Source organism: Pseudorca crassidens, chromosome 2 (genome assembly GCF_039906515.1).
Source record: "Pseudorca crassidens isolate mPseCra1 chromosome 2, mPseCra1.hap1, whole genome shotgun sequence".
Lineage (NCBI taxonomy): Eukaryota > Metazoa > Chordata > Mammalia > Artiodactyla > Delphinidae > Pseudorca > Pseudorca crassidens.
The window spans coordinates 110,710,215-110,733,583 of record NC_090297.1 but is presented as its reverse complement, the minus strand read 5'-3'; the positions used below and the strand labels follow the sequence as shown (position 1 = coordinate 110,733,583).

At 45.2% G+C, this 23,369-nt stretch overlaps 1 protein-coding gene and 1 long non-coding RNA gene across 2 annotated transcripts in view; one reads left to right on the top strand and one right to left on the bottom strand.

Annotated features, from left to right (window-relative positions):
• INTS3 (integrator complex subunit 3) overlaps positions 1-19,602 on the bottom strand; it is a 39,100-nt gene extending 19,498 nt beyond the window's left edge. The window contains exons 1-6 of the mRNA XM_067727854.1: positions 18,843-19,602; positions 10,863-10,946; positions 9,798-9,881; positions 2,757-2,870; positions 2,479-2,563; positions 1,059-1,125 (exon numbers count right to left, since the gene is read on the bottom strand). Of these exons, the coding sequence (XP_067583955.1) occupies positions 1,059-1,125; positions 2,479-2,563; positions 2,757-2,870; positions 9,798-9,881; positions 10,863-10,946; positions 18,843-19,004 (596 nt within the window). The 5' untranslated portion in view covers positions 19,005-19,602. The remainder of the gene's footprint in view (positions 1-1,058; positions 1,126-2,478; positions 2,564-2,756; positions 2,871-9,797; positions 9,882-10,862; positions 10,947-18,842) is intronic.
• A 312-nt stretch (positions 19,603-19,914) lies between these two features.
• LOC137211353 (uncharacterized) lies at positions 19,915-20,779 on the top strand. The gene is made up of 2 exons (XR_010937043.1): positions 19,915-20,123; positions 20,428-20,779. It is a non-coding gene; the product is annotated as an uncharacterized lncRNA (long non-coding RNA).
• The last annotated feature ends 2,590 nt before the right edge of the window (positions 20,780-23,369 follow it).

Below are 23,369 nucleotides of genomic sequence, written 5' to 3'. Positions count from 1 at the left end.
AAAATCACTTTTTAGAAAGATTTGCTAGTGATGAATGTAACTGAATCCTGGGATGGGGTAATGAACAGAAAGAGAGATGAAAGTGAAACCCTCTGACCCAGGGCGTTAGGAAGGTACAGCGACCTAAGAGAAGCAGAGACCTGGTAAGAAACCACTAGGATCTCATGTGCTGTGTGCTGGTACCAAAGACGGAAGAAGTGCTGCCAGCCGCACCTGCAGCTGCGCATCCAGGCCCAGGGCACTAGGTGGCACTGCTCGGCAGACCTGGCCCAGCTTGCAAGCTCCGGCAGAGCACAGAACACAGCCACCTCTTTCACAAGTGTGAATAAGGGAGGAGGTGCATTCTTCTAAACCATCGGAAATATGGAGGTTATCAGCCCTCTCAATCACGTGACTACTCTGGTGTCCTCTCCCAGAATAGACTCTGAAATCAAGCAACAGGAAGACTGAGGCCACAGGACTCAGAGGTAGGCCTCACCCCCAAACAAGTTCATATATGGAACAGCCCTCATATTTTCTGGTCCTTTACTTTGATGGGGAAGGGAAAGAATCAGCTGGAAAGCCTCATGCCTTCTGCACCACTGGTCTCAGTGGCCTCCTCACTCCCACCACCGCCTGTGCCACTTCAACAAAAGGGGGGCATGGGTAGGATGGATAGTCTTGGAAGGGAGAAAAGGGGTACCTGCCAGGCCTGGGTGGCTGGCTGGCCCTACTCTGCTGAGCTCATTCTCCCCCACCTCCCCCCAAAAGATAAACATTCCATGGAGGTCTGGATCAAAAATAAACCCTTATCAGATGAAACGAGTTTTTCCTGGGCTCCGAGAGATTTTAGCAAAGACCTTCTTTCCCACTCCTTCATCCCTGAGCCATACCATGGCATTAATTCCTTCACTTGCCACAAATACACTGGTCTCTCCCTCCCCCACCTCATCCCCTCTAACCTAAGGTGTTCTTGGGCCACTAACAGTCCTCACACAACCCTTGCATCCCCATTCCCCACACTCACACCCACTGAGGCCATATCTGGCTCTTGCCCCACCCTTCACGATAGACTCTACCTCTGCTCCATCAGGATATCCAGAACACTCTCTGCCAACCAGATATTTTTTGCCGTAACATCCCCACCTGATCAAAGGGGGAGAAAACAGAGAATCAGAATGGCTCTGATTAGTGACTCAGCTAATCCAGTACACTTCTTCACCATCCTACTGGTCCATCCCTAACTGTTATCCCATCACTGATGTTCTGAGTGCTGGAAAGACTGTCTTCTGTTCTGTCACACTTTAAAGTTTCCCCCTTTGACTCCAGAGAGAAGGGAAGGGAAAGTTTGGGATTTTTCCAGAAACCAGAACTGCTACTTTTCCATAGACAGGGGGTTGGAATGGGAATACTTTGACCCCTGAAAGGGAATGTCTGGGAAGGAGATATGAAAAGTCCATGCTTGGAAAGAAAGGATGGTATTTCAGACAGGGCCTGAGAAGTGCAGGTGGCTAGCAAGAGCTGCGGTCCAGCCACTGGATGTCCCAAATCCTGTGTCAGGCTCATGACAGGCCAAGGGTTTCTTGCTTCCAGGTATCACCGTCTTGAGTGCTTGCTATGAAACTTCCTGGGGCTGAATTAAACATTCAGTAATGCCAGACCAAAGTCTTAGGATGAGAAGTGGGGACTCCCTATTTGGGAGAAGCCAAACAGGGAAGAAAGTACCAGGAGAGTGGATAAAAACAGCCAGTACAACAATGCTATGCCTTGCCCCAGGTCCTAATTTAAAAATTCCATGTTCACAGAGTCACACATCACATAGATTAAGGTTTATACACGTCACAACAGGAGCATCAGTGTTGTACAAAATCCTGAAGAGGAAGCAAAGAACCAAGGGGCAATGGTGAGATAGAGAGGCAGGGTCATTTTTAAACAAACACATGTAATTTTGGGGATAGAAGTAGCAGGGGCAGGCCTCTTGGATATTCAGTGGCTCAGACAGATGTCACTGATGCCAAGAAGATAACAAAACCTAAATGTCAGGGTCTGTTCTGTGACACAGTTCGTCCCTCAAACTGGCCCCAAGTGTTCAGAACATTGAGATGGAGCCAGAGAAGATGCCTGGGTTTCTGAAAGTACAGTGTGATGAGAACCAATTATTTTGCCCTTACTTCTCTCCCCATTCCTTCCAGATTCTTCCTGATCCAATATGCCACGAAACCCCAGAGTGAGGACTGGTTACAATAGGTCAACTATTTTATACCAGGCCTCGAGTTTGGCAGGAAGGAAAAGGAGGCAAGACTTATTGCTTCAAAAGGCCCCCAGTAATTTTTCAATTTCTTTCTGCAACATACGTGGCCAGAAGATGCCTGGGTCAAAAGGAAAGAGTCTAAGCAATCCAGGAATCAAGTCCCTCAGGTACTTAATCATTCTCCATTGCCTGGATTTACGCTCTGGGCTGCTCTCCTTTCTTCTTTACGTTCTTGCCATCCAACTCACCGGCAATCTGCTTCATGAATGTCATGCAAACACCATCGGCTCCCAGAACCCCACTCTTCACTAGTTCCCGTACCAACCACACCAACTAAAGGAGAGAGGAAAAGACAGATGAAGAGAAAGTTCTGTGAATTTGAGAAAAGGGCTAATCCAATCACATTAGAATTTAGGTGTACAAAGGTAGTGGTATGTTACCCCCGATTCCTCCTTCCCTTCCCCTTAGGAGAGGATCCATTCTGTTAAGTCTCTGAGCTGGATCTCTCTTTTCTTTCTGGCCTTACCTGAGTACGGCAGGTATCCTGCAACTTCAAGTACTTCTCCATAAGTATCTGGTTGATTTTATTCAGGACAATATTCATGCCGTCACGACTCACCAGAGCCAAGTCCCGGTAACACTGTGAGAAGTGAGGTTTGTGAGCAGCCAGCAAGCTGAGGACAGGCTCCTGATCCCACTCATTGTGGGCCCCCTGCCCCCTGGCCTCTCCAACTTGAATACCACCAATGCGATATGAGTGGCAATGAAAGACTTTCCACTCTGGAAGGCAGCTATGTTCACCACTGTACCACCAACGCAAAGACTTTCCACTCTGGATGCCATCCTTCCACCCCAAGCCTACCCCTTGCTCCGTCACACAGGGTGGGGAAAAGGGACTGACCTACTCTAATAAGGCAGAAAAGCCCGCTAAGAAAGGCTCCCTGTCCCCTACCTCCCTTCTTAGGAAGCGTCATACTGTTTGATGCCACCAGCTGAGCAAAACAGGTGGAGGCCATCTGCTTTTCATCTGCCAGTAAAAGGTCACTGCAGAATGGGTTTGGTTGAATAGCTTGGAAAGGATCTCAAAGAGATTTTTAGACTTGTATTGACACAGCCAGATGAAGTAAAAGGCTAGGAGTATTAAGGAAAGAGGCTTCAGAGACCATGACCCCGGAAAGAAAGGGCAGAACCAAACCAAACTTCCTTAACTAAACACCTTTCTACTTTTCTCTGGGCTGCCCTTTGCTTCTGCCAAGTATTAAAAAAGGAGGGGTTTTAAGCACACCCAACTCTGGGGGAGGTGAGGGAAAGCATGCCAATTTCCTCTGAGAGCTCTTGTTTCTCTTCCCGCTAGAGCTTTTCTCACCCTGTCTCTCTACAGAGACCAGACTCCTGGAGGACCATCTTAGGGGACCTCATTAGCAATCTCCTTAGCCTGCTGAGTTCTACGCTGTCCGGGTCTCAGCACAAAGGGTAAAATTTAGATAGGCAGTATCCCACAACCTTAGAAGGCCAGTAGCAAGGACAGGATCAACGATAATAGCAATTATAATAGGGAACATGCATTGGCGTTGTGCACAAACTTTATATTCTCTTTATTGCATTTGAATCACATAATCACCCTATTTATTAACATCTCTGTTTTTACAGATGAGGAAACAGGCACAGAGAGGTCAAAGTGATTTGCCCCAGGTCACATTAGAGATAAAAGGAAGACTCAAGTCCCAGCACTGCAACTCTACCCTCCATGCTCTTAACCACCCCATACCACCATTAGAAATAACTAAAAGGAAACGAGGCTGCTGGGGATGTAGGTAAGCGTTTAGAGTGGCTTTGTGACTACTACATTTCTAAACTCGTTCATCCTAAGCATTCAAAAGAGAAGTGCTGATATTCCTCAAGACCCCTGCTCCCTGGTCTTGGTGTGTCTAGGGACTCCTAAGAGATTAGCTATTGCTACTTCCACTTCCTCTATTGTCCTTAAGTCAAAACAATCTATCTGATAAAAATACGAACACTTAGAGATTCCCCCATGTGCCATAAACTTTTCAAACCCAAAGGAGAATTTGATTATCTTCTGAATGCATCTGCAGAAGGAGGGCTGGGAGATCAACAGTACAAGCAAGGGAACAAGAAAGAGATAAGAGAACCCAGTGACCTACTGCCACGTGCCGGTCAGTAAATGTGGTTCAGCCCTGGAGCCTCCCCTGGAGGAGTGAGTGACAGGATGGGCAGAGGATTGAGGGAAGCAGAGGCAGAAGGGAAACCTATGTCAGGCCAAAGATAGAGACACTACTAATCAGTAGTGGAGGAGCAGAGAGGAGAACAGAGAGGAGCCCTGTCTGTTCAAAACAAAAGCAGAAATCCCAGAAATGCAGAAGAGACCCAGGACAGGGAAGGAGGACAGCCCCTCAGGAGACACAGGGTCAGATGAAGCAAGCAGATTCTGTCTGCCTAATTCCATGCTCCATCTGGGACCTTATCAACCACAACTGCTGGTAACACATGGCAGCTCATGGTACCAGGAGTATCATATTCCTGATGCTGCAGTTGTCTCTCCAAACTCTGTGCCAGTTTGCTGCCTGGCTTGGAAGATAAGTAGATGGGGAAAAAAACTCAGTGGGAAACAGAGGAGAGGTATTCTCTCAAAAGAAAGGAGAGGTGACAGAATGGTGCTGAGGTAGTGTATCTGTCCTGTGTTGGGAGTAGTGATATTCCAGCCTAGGCCCTCATAGCCCCCAGCTTTCTTTCTGGAGCTGCCTGCTGAGAGAAGCATGAACCAAGAACTGCCAGGGCCTGGACTTGACCTTTGATGAAGAGGGAACCTGGCATCAATGTTAAACCCTTTCCTATCACCTGTATCTACTGACAGCGAGAGGCTGCACAGAAGCTAAGGCCTCCAACTTAGCCTCCCACCACATTGCAGTCCCCCAGCCAGGCCTGCTCCCAGCTATTCAGTTCAGACATCAAATAGGAAATAAACTCAAAGAATATAAACACAAGAGCTGCCAACGCAAGTTAAGAAGGTAGAACTGGAACAAGATCCACGCCATGCATGTTCCACTCTCCACCAATACCTGACTGCTCTCTCCTTAACTAAGTTCTCGTGTTTAGCTCCACCTACTAAGAAGTCCCAGAGAGCTGGTCCTAACTCTTTGAACCTGCCTGCCAGCACTGACAGCGGCTGCTCAGCTCATGCCTTCCCAGAGCAGGCTTCTGATGTGTTCAAGACTCAGTTTCCACTACCACCTTCTCCAGGATCCCCACCTCCCACCTCTCAGGCCATGGAGATGTAGGAACAGCAGAATCTCCAACCCACCCTGACGTTTCTGTTCCAGTGACAGAATTAACTCCAAATAAACCCTTAGGAAACACTCTCCCCCTTTTTTTTTTTTCTTTAACATCTTTATTGGAGTATAATTGCTTTACAGTGGTGTGTTAGTTTCTGCTTTACAACAAAATGAATCAGTTATATATATACGTATGTTCCCATATCTCTTCCCTCTTGCGTCTCCTTCCCTCCCACCCTCCCTATCGCACCCCTCCAGGCGGTCACAAAGCACCGAGCTGATCTCCCTGTGCTATGCGGCTGCTTCCCACTAGCTATCTACCTTAAGTTTGATAGTGTATATATATCCATGCCTCTCTCTCTCGCTTTGTCACAGCTTACCCTTCCCCCTCCCCATATCCTCAAGTCCATTCTCTAGTAGGTCTGTGTCTTTATTCCTGTTTTACCCCTAGGTTCTTCATGACTTTTTTTTTCTTAAATTCCATATATATGTTAGCATACGGTATTTGTCTCTCTCTTTCTGACTTACTTCACTCTGTATGACAGACTCTAGGTCTATCCACCTCATTACAAATAGCTCAATTTCGTTTCTTTTTATGGCTGAGTAATATTCCATTGTATATATGTGCCACATCTTCTTGATCCATTCATCCAATGATGGACACTTACGTTGTTTCCATCTCCGGGCTATTGTAAATAGAGCTGCAATGAACATTTTGGTACATGACTCTTCTTGAATTATAGTTTTCTCAGGGTATATGCCCAGTAGTGGGATTGCTGGGTCATATGGTAGTTCTATTTGTAGTTTTTTAAGGAACCTCCCACTCCCCTTGTTTTAAACTGAAGCCTAAAACAATGCATTAGGATCAGTCCTCATCAGTAACTCCTACCTAAAACTTTTGCAGTACAGAAAGTACTTTGTAAGATAATCACCCTTTTAGGGAGAAGGATTAAAGCAGTAAGAGGTCACAGATCCTTCTACCATACTCTGACCTGGCTCAAGGCCTCTGAATGAGTCAGTGCCTGATAGTTCCTCACTTGCCTAAAACTGTATCCTCCTGGGCTTCCCTCGTGGCGCAGTGGTTGAGAGTCCGCCTGCCGATGCAGGGGACACGGGTTCGTGCCCCGGTCCGGAAAGATCCCACATGCCGCGGAGCGGCTGGGCCCGTGAGCCATGGCTGCTGAGCCTGCATGTCCGGAGCCTGTGCTCCGCAACGGGAGAGGCCACAACAGTGAGAGGCCCGCATACCGCAAAAAACAAAAAACAACAACAAAAAAACTGTATCCTCCTAAGTCCTGTCTCCACCCGCTTTGTCTGAAAAGGCCTGACCTGGGGGCCTGTCAGCCTAGAAGGCTCCTAGGTAGGGGATGTACTTGGAAACCTCCAGCATGTGCACATAATCCTGGTGCAGCTATCAACCAACTATGAGACCCAAGGTGAGGGCCTGGGGCCACCCTCATGGGGCTGTCATAGAGCAAAAAAAAGACAAGGTGCTCTAGTTCCTTGTCATGTCTGGATGGCCAAATTCATGACATAATAAGCATTTATAACGCACAGCCCTGTGGCCTCTCACTGCCAGGTCAGGCAAAGAGCTAGAAATACTACAGGGCCCTGCCCCCTTCACTGAAGTTTACTGATGTACCCTAGCTGATTCAGATCTCACCTGAAACACAAATAAAACCAGCGGGCAAGATGAATTTGCACTAAGATGACTAAATAAGATTTTAATTGTACGTATAAAAACCCACCACGTGAGAGAAAACTAAACCTTAACCCCAACCCTTCACCGCCATCTTTGCCAACACTTTCTTTAAAATAGAGGGGCTAGGCTGCATCACATTACTGGTTAACAACACTAGATTGGAGACATTCATTTGTCTTCAAGGATCTCGATGATAAATTCAGTATGAAAATGAAATGCTAAATTTTTTTTTAAAGATGTTTTTGATGTGAACCATTTTTAAAGTCTTTATTGAATTTGTTACAATATTGCTTCCGCGAGGCATGAGGGATCTCCACTCCCTGACCAGGGATCGAACCTGCACCCCTTGCATTGGAAGGCGAAGTCTTAGCCACTGAACCACCAGGGAAGTCCCTGAAATGCCAATTTAACTCAACAATGTCCCAGCCCAGAAATGGCCTGGGAAACCAAGGGCATTGGTTCCCAAGGCCATTCACCAACTTGTGAATACTTGCTACCCTACCACCCACCCTCACCCCAGATCCTGCTCCAGTTGGCATCAGGAGTACAAACACATCAGGTTGCCACGCCCGTAAGTCCTTCCCCTGAGGTTAATTCCAACAGCTAGGCCAGGGGACCATGGGCATCCGTCCTTGTCCTTGGGAATGATTTTCCCTTGGTTTTCCTTGAACAAACGACAATGTGTCTGACCTCCAGGTTTCTTACAGGTACACTGGGAGTGGTTTGGGGGAAGAGAACAAAGCCACCAGTTTCACATAGCTTTTTGAGAGGATTAAATGAAATGTGTCTGGGACTTCCCTGGTGGTCCAGTGATAAAGAATCCACCTTCCAGGAGGGAAGGGGAAGCTGGGGCGAAGTGAGAGAGTAGCGCTGACATATATACACTACCAAATGTAAAATGGATGGCTAGTGGGAAGCTGCTGCATATCACAGGGAGATCAGCTCGATGCTTTGTGACAACCTAGAGGGTGGGATAGGGAGGGTGGAAAGGAGGCGCAAGAGGTAGGGGATATGGGGATATATGTATACATATAGCTGATTCACTTGTTCTGCAGCAGAAACTAACACAACATTGTAAAGCAATTATACTCCAATAAAGATATTTAAAAACAAAAAAAAAGAATCCGCCTTCCAATGCAGGGGACACAGGTTCGATCCCTGGTCCGGGAGCTAAGATCCCACATGCCGCAGGGCAACTAAGCCTGCGCGTCACAACTACTGAGCTGGAGCGCCTCAACTAGAGAAGAGAAAACCCGCATGCCACAACTAGAGAGAAGCCCGTGCACCACAACGAAGATCCCGTGTGCCGCAATGAAGACCAGACGCAGCCAAGAAAAAACAAATAAATAAATGAAATGTGTCTGGATAGAGCCGAACACAATGCTGGACATAGAGCATGTTTGTTTCCTTCCACACTCCTTTTGTTCAAGGAAGGGGCAAGGAGAACAGTGAATTCCCCCTCTCCAAGCTCTTCTCTTGTCAGTGCCGTGCAGTTAATGTCAGATACCAGACATATGTTTCTAAATCATCACACAAGATTCAAGGACAAAGAAAGTGGAAATCTAGAGAAGCAAAAGACAGGATTTTGCTCCTTTCTTATAGAAAGAATGGAATCCAAAGAGATCATCCTGCTCAGTCCCTCGCCTCAGGAAGGACTTCTCTTAAACCATTCCACATAAAGGAGACTCCTCTATTTGTGAAGAACCCCAAACTAATTTTCATACGGTATTCCTCAGGAATTCTGACTCCAGTGTACTCTTTTTTTTTTTTTCCAGTGTACTCTTAATCACTACATTATTACTGCCTCACCTAACATTAAGCTGTCTTACTTATTTATTTATCTATCTACCTATCTATCTATTTATCTATTGGCTGCCCTGCGTGGCTTTCAGGAACCTGGGCCACGGCAGTGAAAGCCTGGAATCCTAACCACTAGGCCACCAGGGAACTCCCAAGCTGTCTAATTTAAATCCTACTTGCTGCAATGTTAAACCTGGTTTCTGTTCACCTGCACTGATAAAACCTGCAAACTACAAGTCACGCTCTTCTGGATAAGAACTCTCAACAGACTTGCTTATATTTGTGCTCTTCTCTGGATTAAATCCCACCTCTTTTAGCCTTGACTCATCAATCTACAATTTTTTTTTTAAGTCTTTATTGAATTTGTTACAATATTGCTTCTGTTTTATGTTTTGGTTTTTTGGCTGCCAGGCATGTGGGATCTCAGCTCCCGGCCCAGGGATCCAACCCACACCCCCTGCATTGGAAGGGGCAGTCTCAATCACTGGACTGCCGGGGAAGCCCCTAAGTCTACAATTTAAAACTCTCTAAATGCTTTTTCACTCTCACAACTGCCTTTTCTTGCCTTTTAGCTTCAGAATCTGGAAAAAGAGAAAGGACTTTAGTCAGAGTGACCAATTTACTGAGTGAAAAGGGAGTTGCAACTATATTTGGAGAACAAGATGATCTAGCCCTGGTCAAAGGGTATGGTACTATTCCAGTTAAACCATAAGTTCTACCATATTCTCAGATCATATCTGAGAAGGGAGTGTGGGTCCAGAGAAGGGAGTCTTACCTTCTGGGCTTGGGCAGGTTCGGTGAGGACAAGCGTGAAGAGGCCCAGGCAGATTTCCTCGTGCTGTGGGGGGCCTTTGCATACCTGGGATATGAGGGAAAAAAAAACTAGTTGTCACTCACAGGAGGGAAGTTCTTGAGCACAGCTGCTCCCAGAAAATGTGGGACTCTTGAGTGACCTGCAAAGGAGAATCATCAGCTCTTAAATCTGATGATTCCCTTCTCCTAAAAGTGATGGGGCATCTGTTTTAGGAGAGAGGTGGAGGGAAAGGATGGACCCATACTGCTTTCTCCAAGGCTTGATGAAGGATAGAGGCAGAAAATAAAGAGTGTTTAAAATGAGAAAAAAAAACAAAACCCTACTCCACACCTTTACCAGACCGTAACAGCCTTTAGTAGAAAGGGAGCTACAAAGAGTCACTCATGGATTAACAAGTGCACCTACCAAGTCAAGACCTTGGGCAAATCACTGAATCCCTGATATTTGTAAGGTGAAGACATAATAAGAATAATTACTACTAATAAGTAAGAAATATTTACTGAACATTCACTATGTGCCAGAAACTACTCTAAATCCTTTACATGTATTACTTTGAATCCTTTCAACCTCACAGACTGATTAAGAAATGTAAAAGATCAAATATGTGAGAATGATTTACAAAGAAAAAAGCCACCACAGGACTATGAGTTATTTTTTAAACTTGTTATTCAAAGACACCTAAGGCTCCAACAGATGGGATTCCCACATTAAGAAAGAAAGAGAGGAGAGGGGGGTGGTGGTGGGATGAACTGGGAGATTGGGATTGACATATATACACTAATATATATAAAATAGATAACTAATAAGAACCTGCTGTATAAAAAGTACATAAATAAATAAAAGAAAGAAAGAGAGGAGTTGGGAAGCCTGGTTCAGGAAACCAAGACCTTAACTTCAACCCCCTAGTTCTTAACCACTGAAGTCTTTCCATCTTTTTTTTTTTTTTTTTTTTCTTTCCATCTTTTTGATCATGTCTGAAAGCTTTCAAAGAAGCAGAAATGGGTACGGGGAGAGTATTATACTCACGTAGGCATTGAGGGCGTCATTGGCCTCTCTCTCTGAGACACCAGTAGTCATCGATGTCACAATGCTCATACATCTTTCCAACCTCTGTGAAGGGGTGAGAAAAAATTCAGAGTGCTCCATACCACCACCTGTGATGTATTTCTGGCCCCCAATAAAGCTTTTTAAAAATTTAAATCTCATCACATCTCTAGACCTAACTACCAGTTTACAAGTCAAGTCACCATGAGGATATAATCAGCAAAGTCCAGAATGTATAAATCATGACAGGCTTCCTGATTTCTTTAACATTTAAATTGCAAGGAAAAAAGCAGGGAGGGAGAACCCCATGTATTAAAAGAAGCTTAAGGGAATTCCCTGGCAGTCCAGTGGTTAGGATTCTGTGCTTTCACTGCCGGGGCCTCGGTTCGATCCCTGGTAGGGGAACTAAGATCCCACAAACCACGAGGTGTGGCCAAAAAAAAAAAGAGGCTTACGATTTCAACCCCTTGAATAAAATAAGAATCCATGAGTCTGTGCTGATAGATAGATATGTACATACATGATAAATAAAGAAGGGAAAGCTCTTCCTTACAGTGGAATGCCAACTAAAACTGCAGAAGGAATGACAGGAATAATAATTGATTCAGGCAAATATCATCAATGAATGGTAAAACCAGAGGCAAAACTTTCACAAGAGAATATTTACATAGGTTCAAAATACTAATTACAAAGAGAAAATAACTGTAGGAAATCCTGAAGGATACCACCTTAACCAAGTGATCAGAGCTAATATCCCAAATAACAAGACAGACTGACAGCTGACATACGCGCCTCTGATATGGTGCACTGAAAAGGCTAAACATCACTTCTATGGTTTTCTTGCCCAAAATGAATAATCTCAGTCTAATCATGAAGAAATTTTGACAACCCAAATTGAGAGAGATTTATAAGATAACTGGCCTATCAAAGTGTTTAAGGTGAGGGACAGAGATAGGACTAAGAATTAAAGAGACAGTACACCTAAATGCAATGTGTGATCCTGGACTGCTATAATGGACATAATTGGGACAACTGGTAAAATATGAATATGTACTATAAGAGTAACGTATCGGGCTTCCCTGGTGGCGCAGTGGTTGAGAGTCCGCCTGCCGATGCAGGGGACACGGGTTTGTGCCCCGGTCCGGGAAGATCCCACATGCCGCAGAGCAGCTGGGCCCGTGAGCCATGGCCGCTGAGCCTGCGCTCCGCAACAGGAGAGGCCACAACAGCGAGAGGTCTGCGTACCGCAAAAAAAAAAATAAAACAGGTATTATGTAACAGAGGATCCTTGTTCTTAGGAAATACTCCCGGAAGTATTTAAATCTTAAGTGGCACTGCGGCTGCAACTTACTCTCAAAACATTAAAATAATAACATGTATATAGAGAGATAATGAAAAAGCAAATGCAGCAAATGTTAACAATTGGTGAATCTGGGTGAAGAGTATATGAGAGTTCTATGTCTTACAATTTTTCTCTAAGCTTGAAATTATTTTAAAATAGTTATTAAAAAATTAAAGGGATATATCAACTGAATGCAATAAATGTGTGATCCTTGTTTGATTACTGATCTGAAAAACCAATTATAAAAAGAATTTATGGGAATTCCCTGGTGGTCCAGTGGTTAGGACTCTGCACTTTCACTGTTGTGGGCCCAGGTTCAATCCCTGGTTGGGGAACTAAGATCCCGCAAGCCATGCCACAGGGAAAAAAAAAAACCAAACAATAAAGCACCTGAGGAACTTAAGGAAAAAACCTTTAAAAAAAAATTTTATGAGACAGTCAGTTTGAACAATGAGTATATTGTCACATTGAGGAATTATTGTTAATGTTTTTAGGTATGATACTGTGGCTATGTTAAAAAGAAAAAAGTCCATCTCTCACAGACATACATATGAAATATCTACAGCTGAAACGATACAGCTTGGATTTGCTTCAAAATAATCCAGAGGAGACTAAAGGGAAATAAGACAAGATTGCCATGTACTGATAAGTACTGAAACAGAGTGATGGCTCCAGGGCAATTATACTATTCTATTTTTTTATGTTTGAAATGTCCCTCCAAAAAGATAAAAACAAACTTTAACATAAAAATGAGTGTAGGAAAGAAAAGGACTAATGAAGAACAAAAGGCCAAACTAAAACCTTCCTGGGTCTCTAGTCAAACAAAGGTGGGGAGAGCTGCATTAAAGTCCATCCAAGGACCCTTCTTAATTACAAAGGCTAACTCTAAGACAGCATGTGCTCAACCTTCTAAGGAGATCTTAAGTCACTGATCCTGTTCCAAAGCATTTACTACTAAACACTGAGAAAATATTGACAAAATGTATCTCATTTAAGTCAGTGAGCCTCTCCATTATTACCACCTAAACTACTTCCTGAATCTTTTAAAATTTTATCTTGAGGATTAACCCCAAAACTGTTTAAGAAAACCACTTACCAATTCCCAGTGATAATGATGCTAGCAAAACAGGGACAAAGACAGACAATTTACCTCCCCCAATCCTAAAGGTCATCACAAAACATCTTGTTGAGAACTACCACATTGTCAAGAACCGACAAATAAGGGCAACAGGAAAGAGGTCTAGGAATGAAAGACCACCATGTTTCTCCTTTGACCATCATCCTGAGTTTGCCTACGTCCGTCCCTACCTAAGAGCAAAGCAGAACTGAGTGTTAAGACAAGGAGCTCCCATAGCCACAAAAATTCAACCTAAATTAGGCCCAAAGCCACCCAGGTTTGACAACATCACTACCCAGCATCAGGTCTGACTATCCTCCAAATTAGGTCAGATAAGCGCGCTGAGCCTTAATCAACAGCACCTGCGTACTTGTGAAAAGGAGCTGTGAGATCACAGGAAAGCTGAGCTGTAAATCTCACAGCCCACCTCTCCCACAAACTCTGAGATCCATCATTACCTAGCCCAGCTCCTATATGATAGGGGGAGGGAGGAAAAAAACCTCAGGTTGTATTTTCTCTTTTTAAATCTTATCCCTCTCCTCCTAAGATAGTTATCAATGGCTGGAGGACCAGTTCCTCCAGTTGCTAAATCCAGGGTGTTCTTGCTGGGAGCTCTGGGAGGCCTTGCTTATCCGGCCTGGGTTAACAGTTTCAGGGTGGAGGAAGACGGTGAGCAAGCAGCAGCACAGCATCCTAAAACCCTAGATATTACTTCCTACCAAAAGGAAGAAATCTCTGTTGAATCAACAGAGATGCGAGGGAAGTCAAAAGAGCAGCTGGCTGAGGAGCCAACTGACAAGCAAGGAAGAGAGGGTCCCTCCACCACTGGCAAGCCTTAGGCTAATCTTGGGTGAGTTACCTAACTTACCAAGACTTACTTAATCCTTTACTTATAATACCCTGGTTTTCTTACCTGAAAAATAGAGACAAAGCCTATATCACAAGGTTGCTCTGAGGATTAAACAAGATAACATACGTGAAAGCACCTAGCAGGTAGCCTCAGTTGAATTAGACTCTATTCCATCTGTGAAAAAGCTCAGCGATCACACAACTAAGTCCATGAGGACCAGACAGCCCCCCAACGCCCCCTGCCACTACTTCTAATGGCATGCCCTCAAAGTTCCCTGAAAACTGAGCCCTCCTACTACAGGACGTGGGTAAGTCCCTGACCAGGCTGCAAAGCTTCCTCTCCTACTTTTGCCTTCTATGAGAGAAGAGTAACGGGAGAGGGGAGGAGGCCTGATGGATGGACCCTGCACCAAGGTCCTCACACAAAGCTGGATACACAGCCCTATGGGCTGGCCTAGTTTCTAGCTGTGATGTAACACAGAGACCTTGGACTAAACCAGGTTTCTCTAGGCCCCTCCTCAATATTCTAAGCTCCACTCAGAGGCCTGAGTCAACTCTATGGGTCACTGCCCGGTCAAGAAATAAAAGTGGCCTCTTGGAACAGTGAGGCCCAGCTAAGGATGTAGAAAGTGGGAGAGTCCAGAATTTGGAGGCGTGGATAAAAGCAATGAGGAAAGAAATGTGAGGGTCAGTCCTTCCTAGGCAGTAGAAGTATATAAAAGATGCTGCTCTTCCTGAACTACAGAAACTACTTTCCCAAACAGCGATGGGAGAACTAATTACAAATCATTCAGAATGACTGAAGGACCACATCCCCTCAAAGAGGGCTGCAGGAAGCCAGATCCCTACAATCAACCAGCAGTACCCCTCTCCCCCCCAGTCTCCAGAGGCGCTTTGTAAAGATGGAATCACACACGCACCTGCCAACAACTGCTGGCAGAATGACTCTGTTCAGAGTAAGCCCTTCACAACGGCACCTCAGAGCTGAGTAAATATTTACCATCTCTAGGAGCTTCTAAAATAATTTTTCTAGTACTAAAATTACCTGACCATGGTTTCCATGACAGCGCAGTAGATGGAGTGGGGGTAGAAAGCGGGGAGGTCTTCTAGTTTGCAAGTATACACCTGAAGCTGGAGACTGAAGTCTGAAGATTGCTAACCTCTCAGTTTCCCCTCCCTCGGCCAGGTGAACATACAGTTTGTTAAAAACTGTATATTCGGCTTCCCTGGTGGCTCAGTGGTTAAGAATCTGCCTGCTAATGCAGGGGACACGGGTTCAAGCCCTGGTCTGGGAAGATCCCACATGCCGCGGAGCAGCTACGCTCGTGAGCCACAACTGCTGAGCCTGCGCATCTGGAGTCTGTGCTCCACAACAAGAGAGGCCGCGATAGTGAGAGGCCCGCGCACCGCGATGAAGAGTGGCCCCTGCTTGCCACAACTAGAGAAAGCCCTCGCACAGAAACGAAGACCCAACACAGCAAAAATAAATTAATTAATTAATAAACTCCTACCCCCAACATCTTCCAAAAAAAAAAATCTGCCTACCAATGCAGGGGACACGGGTTTGAGCCCTGGTCTAGGAAGATCCCACATGCCGCGGAGCAACTGAGCCCGTGCGCCACAACTACTGAGCCTGCGCTCTAGAGCCGGCAAGCCACAACTACTGAAGCCCGCACGCCTAGAGCCTGTGCTCCACAACAAGAGAAGCCACTGCAATGACAAGCCCGCGCACTGCAACGAAGAGTAGCCCCCGCTCGCTGCAACTAGAGAAAGCCTGCACACAGCAACGAAGACCAACGCAGCTAAAAATAATTAATTAAAAAAAAGCCTGTATATTAAATACTGCCCCTCTACGGGAAGTCAGTGGCCTTGAGGGACTAAAATCCAAAGGCTTAAGGAAAAGAAAATATGATCTGACCTACAAAATCCCCAAGGACCCACATTAGTAAAGAACTACTGAACGAACTGGGTTCCAAGTATTCTACAACCAAGAGTCACTTTTATGTGAAATTAGGATTTAAGGGGAAAAAAATTAGAGATGACTCAAAGCCCATTCCCTGGAGAATCTTCACAGACTGGATGTGAATTACTCCTTGGAGAAAACCTGGACGGGACATACCTCTAACCAAATGCAACCCTGAGACTTGTCCATAGCTTAAGAGGAAGTTCTAATTTGTTTGGGACACAGCTTCTGCTTTTAGCCTGATTTCAAAGTGGACAGGGTCCTTCTCCACAGAGGAGTGACCGGGAGCTTTGAAGGCTTGTGAAACTAGGAGCTACATGTTTTAAACCCCTCCAATCTTTGGCACTATTTTCATCTCATTCCTCAAATCTGGATGGGGGTGGGCAAGAATTCCCCATTCAAAGAGAAGAACAGGGCCAAAGAGAAGAAAGGATACAACAAATGCTCCCTTGGGTAGAAAAGCCACAGTCCCTGCCTGGGATGCTCTTCACCAGTGCTTCATACTCCAGGCCTCTAAGGGGCTTTCTCATCACTCCCAGCTGTAATGACTCCAGTCTCTTCACTACCCTCGCTGGGTTTTTGTTTTTACCTTTCTTATGAGCGTATTAACTCAGTCTTCAGATGATAAGCTCTGGAAGGCAGGCCTTGGGTCTTCCTCATTCTATTTTCCTATCAGACTCAGCACAGAGTAAGTATATATCTGGTCAGGAAGCTACTGCCTCTGTATTCCTGGGCAATAGGTGGGCCTATGCTGGAAAATAACGAAGCCAGAACAAGCTGAGATCAGTCAACACCAGGTTTTGATAACTTCCGTGTGCAGAGATCTGTGCGGAGACCCAGAGGAAGAAACCAGTAAGTCTTGACCTTAGAGACACTCTGGTCTAGTGGGAACCAAATACATGGGGTTAAAAACAGTGGCAAGACTTGTTGGAAAATTCAAATGCATAGAACAAAGGGCAAAGAAGGAAAGAGGGGAGGCCAACACATTCTGGGAAACATCTACACCACAAGGGATATCAGAAAAAAAAAGGAGACCCTCCCTCCCCCTTCTCTCTGGAAACAGTTTAAAGTTCACTCTCAAGGCAGTCCAAAAAAGCAAGAAAATAAATGCTTCCTCTCTTTTGTGGTCCCCTTCTGCCATATCATTTCGCTTACTAGCAAACGTATCACTACTCAGAACAGGATGCTGTGGTACAAATTAGAGCAGGACTACCTTTCCAGCAATCAGGGTGGGGAATAAACCGTTTCGTCACCCTTGGGGTCTCTTCCCCTCTACCCAACTGGTGTAGGGATCAAAGGCAGTCCATGACTTTCTTGCTACAATTCTAGAGTTTCAGTGCTAGATAGAACACAGGGCTCAATAAATACTTTGACAGTGACAGTGGCCATTTCTAAAAACGCAGATAATTTAAATTACCAGGCAATCCTGGCAAAGTCACTTGTATTTATTTTGGGAATACATTACTTTTAGAAGTATTGTTTATGTTCCTAATTATATCTACCTTAGCTGATAAAAACAACAGCAGAAAACAAACTTTGATTCATCTAAATGCACACAGAATTATGGGGGAGAAGCATGATGGGAAGCCAGCCGGTCTGCGAACAGACACTTGCGATGGATAATTCACAAAGCTGCTATCCAGCCGCTCCTTGATTCACAAAGCTTTTTTGCATGTATGTTCCACCATCTTGTATCTGCACCAACATTTTTTTCAAATTTAAACTATGAACTCCACCTATCTGCTTGACCACCCTCTAACATCTGATACAGAGCAGTGACAAAGTCAGAAGCAGGGAAATGGCCAGTGAAGAGCCAGAGCCTAATAATTTACTCATCCTGTCCCTGGATAACCACTAAGTTGAATCCATTAGGTCTTACAAACAGTCCAGCAATCATGTCCCACTTCTGGGTCTCATATTCCTAAGTATGTCTTTTCATGTATAGCAGTGGAAAGGGATAAATGATCAACTCTGGATTGTCAGGGACAGGGCAAGAGGAACAAGTCGGGGAGGGTCGGGTCAATTATTCAGTAGTCTAAAATCCCCATTCAGGCCCACTGCATCGCCTCATCCTACCCTCTTTCTCAGCATCTATGTGTTCTCTCCTTTGTGTGTGTGCTATCTGGTTCTGAAGGAGAGTCCCCTAGGTCCCATTCACCCCGCACCTCACCCCACTACCTAACAAAACACAACTCACTTTTCCTTAAGTCCTCACTCATTCTCAATGCCCAGTTAACACCACCGGCAATTGATGGTGTCTGCATGAAGTCAATACTATCTAACGGGAAGGGTCCACGGTCTACTGCAAGCTCCTATCAGCCCCCCAGACACCTACACATACATACGTTACATCTCAACTCAATGTATGACCTAAGATGAAACAGGGTAAATATTAATAATAGCTGTGGCCTGTAATGGGAAAGGAATGTCAAAGATAAATTCAGTTGATCTGGATGCTGTATCCCTTCCTCATCAACACCCCCCCACCATTTTCACACTAGTAGCTGCTGTTTCGACCTGTCCAGGAAGTTGGCCCACACTTCCTCCTTCACAAGCAGGAAGTCTGTAGCAGTGTTTGTGCTGTCTTAGAAAACACGTGAAGGCCTCCTCCCCCACCCCCACCCCGTATTCGCTCCAGTTTCCCTCCTCAACCCCATTTCTTAACTCCCTTCCCCACCCCCCCACACCTACCTCCTCTAACTCATCCTTGGCATCCAAACTGGTTGCAAGTAGCAGCCTCCCCCCTCCTGGGGCTCCTGCTCCCGCTCCTCCTCCACCTCCCGCTGCTCCCGAAGCAGCTGCTGCTGCTGCTGCTGCTGCTGCTGCCGCCCCCTTTCCCTTCTGTAACTCCATGGCTGCAGCCGGGAGACGGGAAAAGGCCAGGGAGTGGATGGATGGGAAGTCCTAGAAAGGGGGAATTGGGGATTGCCAGGGACTGGGGGGAAAGAGGGACAAGTGGGGGAGGGGAAGGAAAGGTTCCCTGGCCTCTCCACTCCTCCCTCCTCTCCGAAGGGCCGCTCCCGTGCAGGAGGCAAGGCAGACGGGCCTCCAGGTCCTGCCTCTGGAGTGGCAGTGCTGAGGAAACACCGTTAGCTCTTAAGTATGCTGGGGTAAGGGTCTGCACCCCTACAGGAAGGGTAGGAGAGGCTCTGTCCCTGAAGAAGTGGAAGAGGAGCCCTTTCTGGCTTCTGACCCTAAGAGAAGCAGAGAAAACCCTAAGTTTCTGCCTCAGGAGGTGGGGGAAAGAGGAGTCCTGCCCCTGAAGCATGGGGTAGGAAACCTTCCTGGCTGGTGCCCCAAGGGTTGGGGAGCGAGGTTCCTTTGGTTCCGGCCCCCAGGAGTGAGGGTGAGGCAGTAAGCGCTATAGGAGGACCAGCTTCTCCCTACACCACACAGACGCGGCCATGGTGGAAGGGCGGGGGGTGGGAAGACCGAGGGCGACGGCGGGGGAGGGGGAGGAATCGTGGAGGCCCGCGCCGGAAGTGAGCAGTCGCGGTCCCTGGCCTCCGCCAATAGCGGCTTCCGCGGTGGCGCTGAGTCTCGAAGGGGTAGGCCGACGTCGGCCCGCTGGCCTTTTCCCGGGCTGCCAATGGTATTGAGCAGAAGAGAGACCGGCCTGATGGACAACCGGTGTGCCCAATAGCATCCCTCCTTTGCACTCGGGAGGCGGGACGGAACTACTTCCCGGAGGTGGGGCGGCTGTGAGAGATTATCAGGAAGGAGAGAGGCTGCGCCTGCGTGTATTAAAGCGCGTGCGCGGCGCTGGCCTCCGCCCTCTTTTCCTCCCTTATTCGGAAGCTCGGGTGGGTACGGGAACCGGGCGCTGTTCCTAGGTAGCTTTGGGAAACCCGAAGGCTAGCTACGAATTGATAGTGCATTCACTATCAATTCGGAGGAAGTGGAGCCCTAACCCTTAAGCAGTCCCAGAGCAAGTGTCATCGGATGGTGTGCAGCCAGCTCCCGGAGCTAAGAGTACGTCACACAAGCCAGTGTATGCGTTCATGCAAATGCAGTTATCAGCCGGACGTTGCCAAAAAAAAAAAAAAAAAAAAAAGTTCATGGACCCACCTGTGTACTAGAATCGTGCACTGATTCATTAGAATCGTGCATGGATTCATTATTAGAAAGGCTTCTGGAAGCCCTATATTGTCCTCCTGCCTTATCTGTGATCGTGTCAGCATTTGCCCCCAGAAGCCCAGTGTGGAAGCTTGTTTTTGACATTCATTATTTTCCTCCCGTATTCAGTCACTAAAGGCTGTTTGATTTTTTTTCTTAGAAATGTCACTGGTGGCTTCCCTGGTGGTGCAGTGGTTAAGAATCTGTCTGCCAATGCAGGGAACACGGGTTGGAGCCCTGGTCTGGGAAGACCCCACATCCCGCGGAGCAGCTCAGTGCACCAAAACTACCCAGCCTGCGCTCTAGAGCCCACAAGCCACAACTACTGATCCTGCGTGCCACAAGTACTGGAGCCCCCATGCCTACAGCCCGTGCTCTGCAACAAGAGAAGCCACCGCAATAAGCCCGCGCACCTCAATGAAGAGTAGCCCCCGCTCCACGCAACTAGATAAAGCCCACACGCAGCAACAAAGACCTAACACAGCCAAAAATTAAAAAAAAAAAAAAAGAAATATCTCTGGAATTTCTTCCTCTCTAGCCTATATATGTGTATATATATATATATATATGGTATATCTTTAGGGGTTACAATGGATTCTAATCCATTCAACATTCTGCCACTTCTCTAATCTTACTAAACTACCCTCTCAGGCACTTTCTAAATTTCCCAAATCCTTAGTAAACCTATCTGACTCATCCCTACCTAATCAATATAGTCTCCCAAGACCTTAAATTCCTATCATTTAAAAAAAAACAATGCCAATAATAAAAACTCATAACAATTCAAATATTAAAGTTGAAGTGAACCTTCTTTTTTCCTTTTCACCCCTCCAGTCTTACTTCTCTTGAGTCATCAGTGTCACTAATTTGTTGTATATCTTTCCCTACTTTTTCAAACATGCATAAACACATATCCACAGTTTATTTCTTTGGTTGTTTTCATTTGGTTTTTAGCAAAAATAAAATCATGTTTTACAATTTCTTGCTTCTTGCTCAATTAACATTTATATCCTGGCAATTTTTTCCCCAAAATCAAAACATGGAAATCTACTTTATTCTATTTAACAACCTCAAAATATTCTCCTCCTCTCCTCTGAAGAAATTGAGCTCTTCCCTGATCCTGCCCCCACCTAGTTGATTTCTAGAACAAAAGACCTTCCATTTGTCAAAATCTACCCTGTGTTGAAGGTAATTGAGATTACAAATAGAAAGGTTTTTTTGGAGGCAGGGGAAACTATAGTTATCATTAATAAGAATCAAATAATAAGGCCCTAGAATCAAGAAAAAATAAAAAGACTCACAGTGCTGCAGAAAGTTCCTCCATCAGGGAGAAAAACAACCCAATGCCTAATAATCCTGAGAGGCTTTTGGGTTGTGATAATGGAGGATTTCTCCCTACCTCAGACAGAATGATGAATTAAAGAAAGGATCTGGGTAAAGACTAAAAAGGCATGCTTATAAAATATACAGAAAAACATAAAGCTGAGACTACTAGCTAATAGACTGGATTGCCAGATTGCACTGAAAAGGTTGTTAATGAGATCAGGGAATGAACTGAACATAACAAGAAGATATTTAATAATGAAAAATGTGCTTATTTACATGCCTAGGCCTTATACTATTGGGTTAAAAGCCAAAAAGTGCTTTTGGTTTTTAAGTAAAAATAAAAGACACACTTTTAATTTTTCATCAAGAACTTTATTGAACAATGTATTCACCGTTTTGTTCCACTAACTTCTGCCATTTTTCAGGCAGCTTCATAATTCCATCTTCCCAAAACTTTTTATCTTTTTGAGCAAAGAACTGTTCCAAGTGCCTTTTACAGTCTTCCAGGAAATTGAAATTTTTTCCACTAAGAGAATTTTGTAAAGACTGAAATAAATGAAAATCTGTAGGTGTAATGCCTGGTGAATACGGTGGATGAATCAGAACTTCCCAGCCAAGCTGTAACAGTTTTTACCTGGTCATCAAAGAAACATGCGGTCTTGTGTTATCCTGATGGAAGAGTATGCATTTTCTGTTGGCTAATTCCAGACACTTTGTCGAGTCCTGCTTTCAGTTGGTCTAATTGGGAGCAGTACTTGTTGGAATTAATCGTTTGATCTTCCAGAAGGAGCTCATAATGGAGGACTCCCTTCCAATCCCACCATATACACACCATCACCTTCTTTGGATGAAGACCAGCCTTTGGTGTGGTTGGTGGTGGTTCCTTTCACTTGCCCCACGATCTTTTCTGTTTCACATTCTTGTACAGTATCCACTTTTCATCGCCCGTCACAATTTGTTTTAAAAACGGAACGTTTTCATTACGTTTAAGTAGAAAATCGCATGCGGCAATATGGTCAAGAAGGTTTTTTTTGCTTAACTTATGTTGACCCAAACATCAAAGTGATGAATATAACCAAGATGGTGCAAATGATTTTCAAGGCTTGACTTGGATATTTTGAGTATGTTGGCTATCTCCCGCGTGGTATAACGTTGACTGTTGTCAATTAATGTCTCGATCTGATCGCTATCAACTTCAACTGGTCTACCCGATTGTGGAGCATCGTCCAGTGAGAAATATCCAGCACGAAACTTTGCAAACCACTTTTGACACGTTCGATCAGTCACAGCACCTTCTCCATACACTGCACACATCTTTTTGCATTTCAGTTGCGTTTCTACCTTTCTTGAAATAATAAAGCATAATATGCCGAAAATGTTGCTTTTGTTCTTCCATCTTCAATATTAAAATGGCTACATAAAAATTCACCAATTTTGATAAGTCTTTTTTTAAATGCAGACTGATATGACAGCTGTCACATACAATCTAACAAAATTGTTTCGAATGAAGTTAAAGACAACTAAGTGCTACTAGAGCCATCTTACGGAAAAAATGGAATGAGCCTTTTGGCCAACCCAATAGAAAGGATTTAAAACAAACAGGGATAAATGTGAGTTCCTGAAATTAATATTAAAAAATTAGTGAAGGGCTTCCCTGGTGGCGCAGTGGTTGAGAGTCCTCCTGCCGATGCAGGGGACACGGATTCGTGCCCCGGTCTGGGAAGATCCCACATGCCGCGGAGCGGCTGGGCCCATGAGCCATGGCCACTGAGCCTG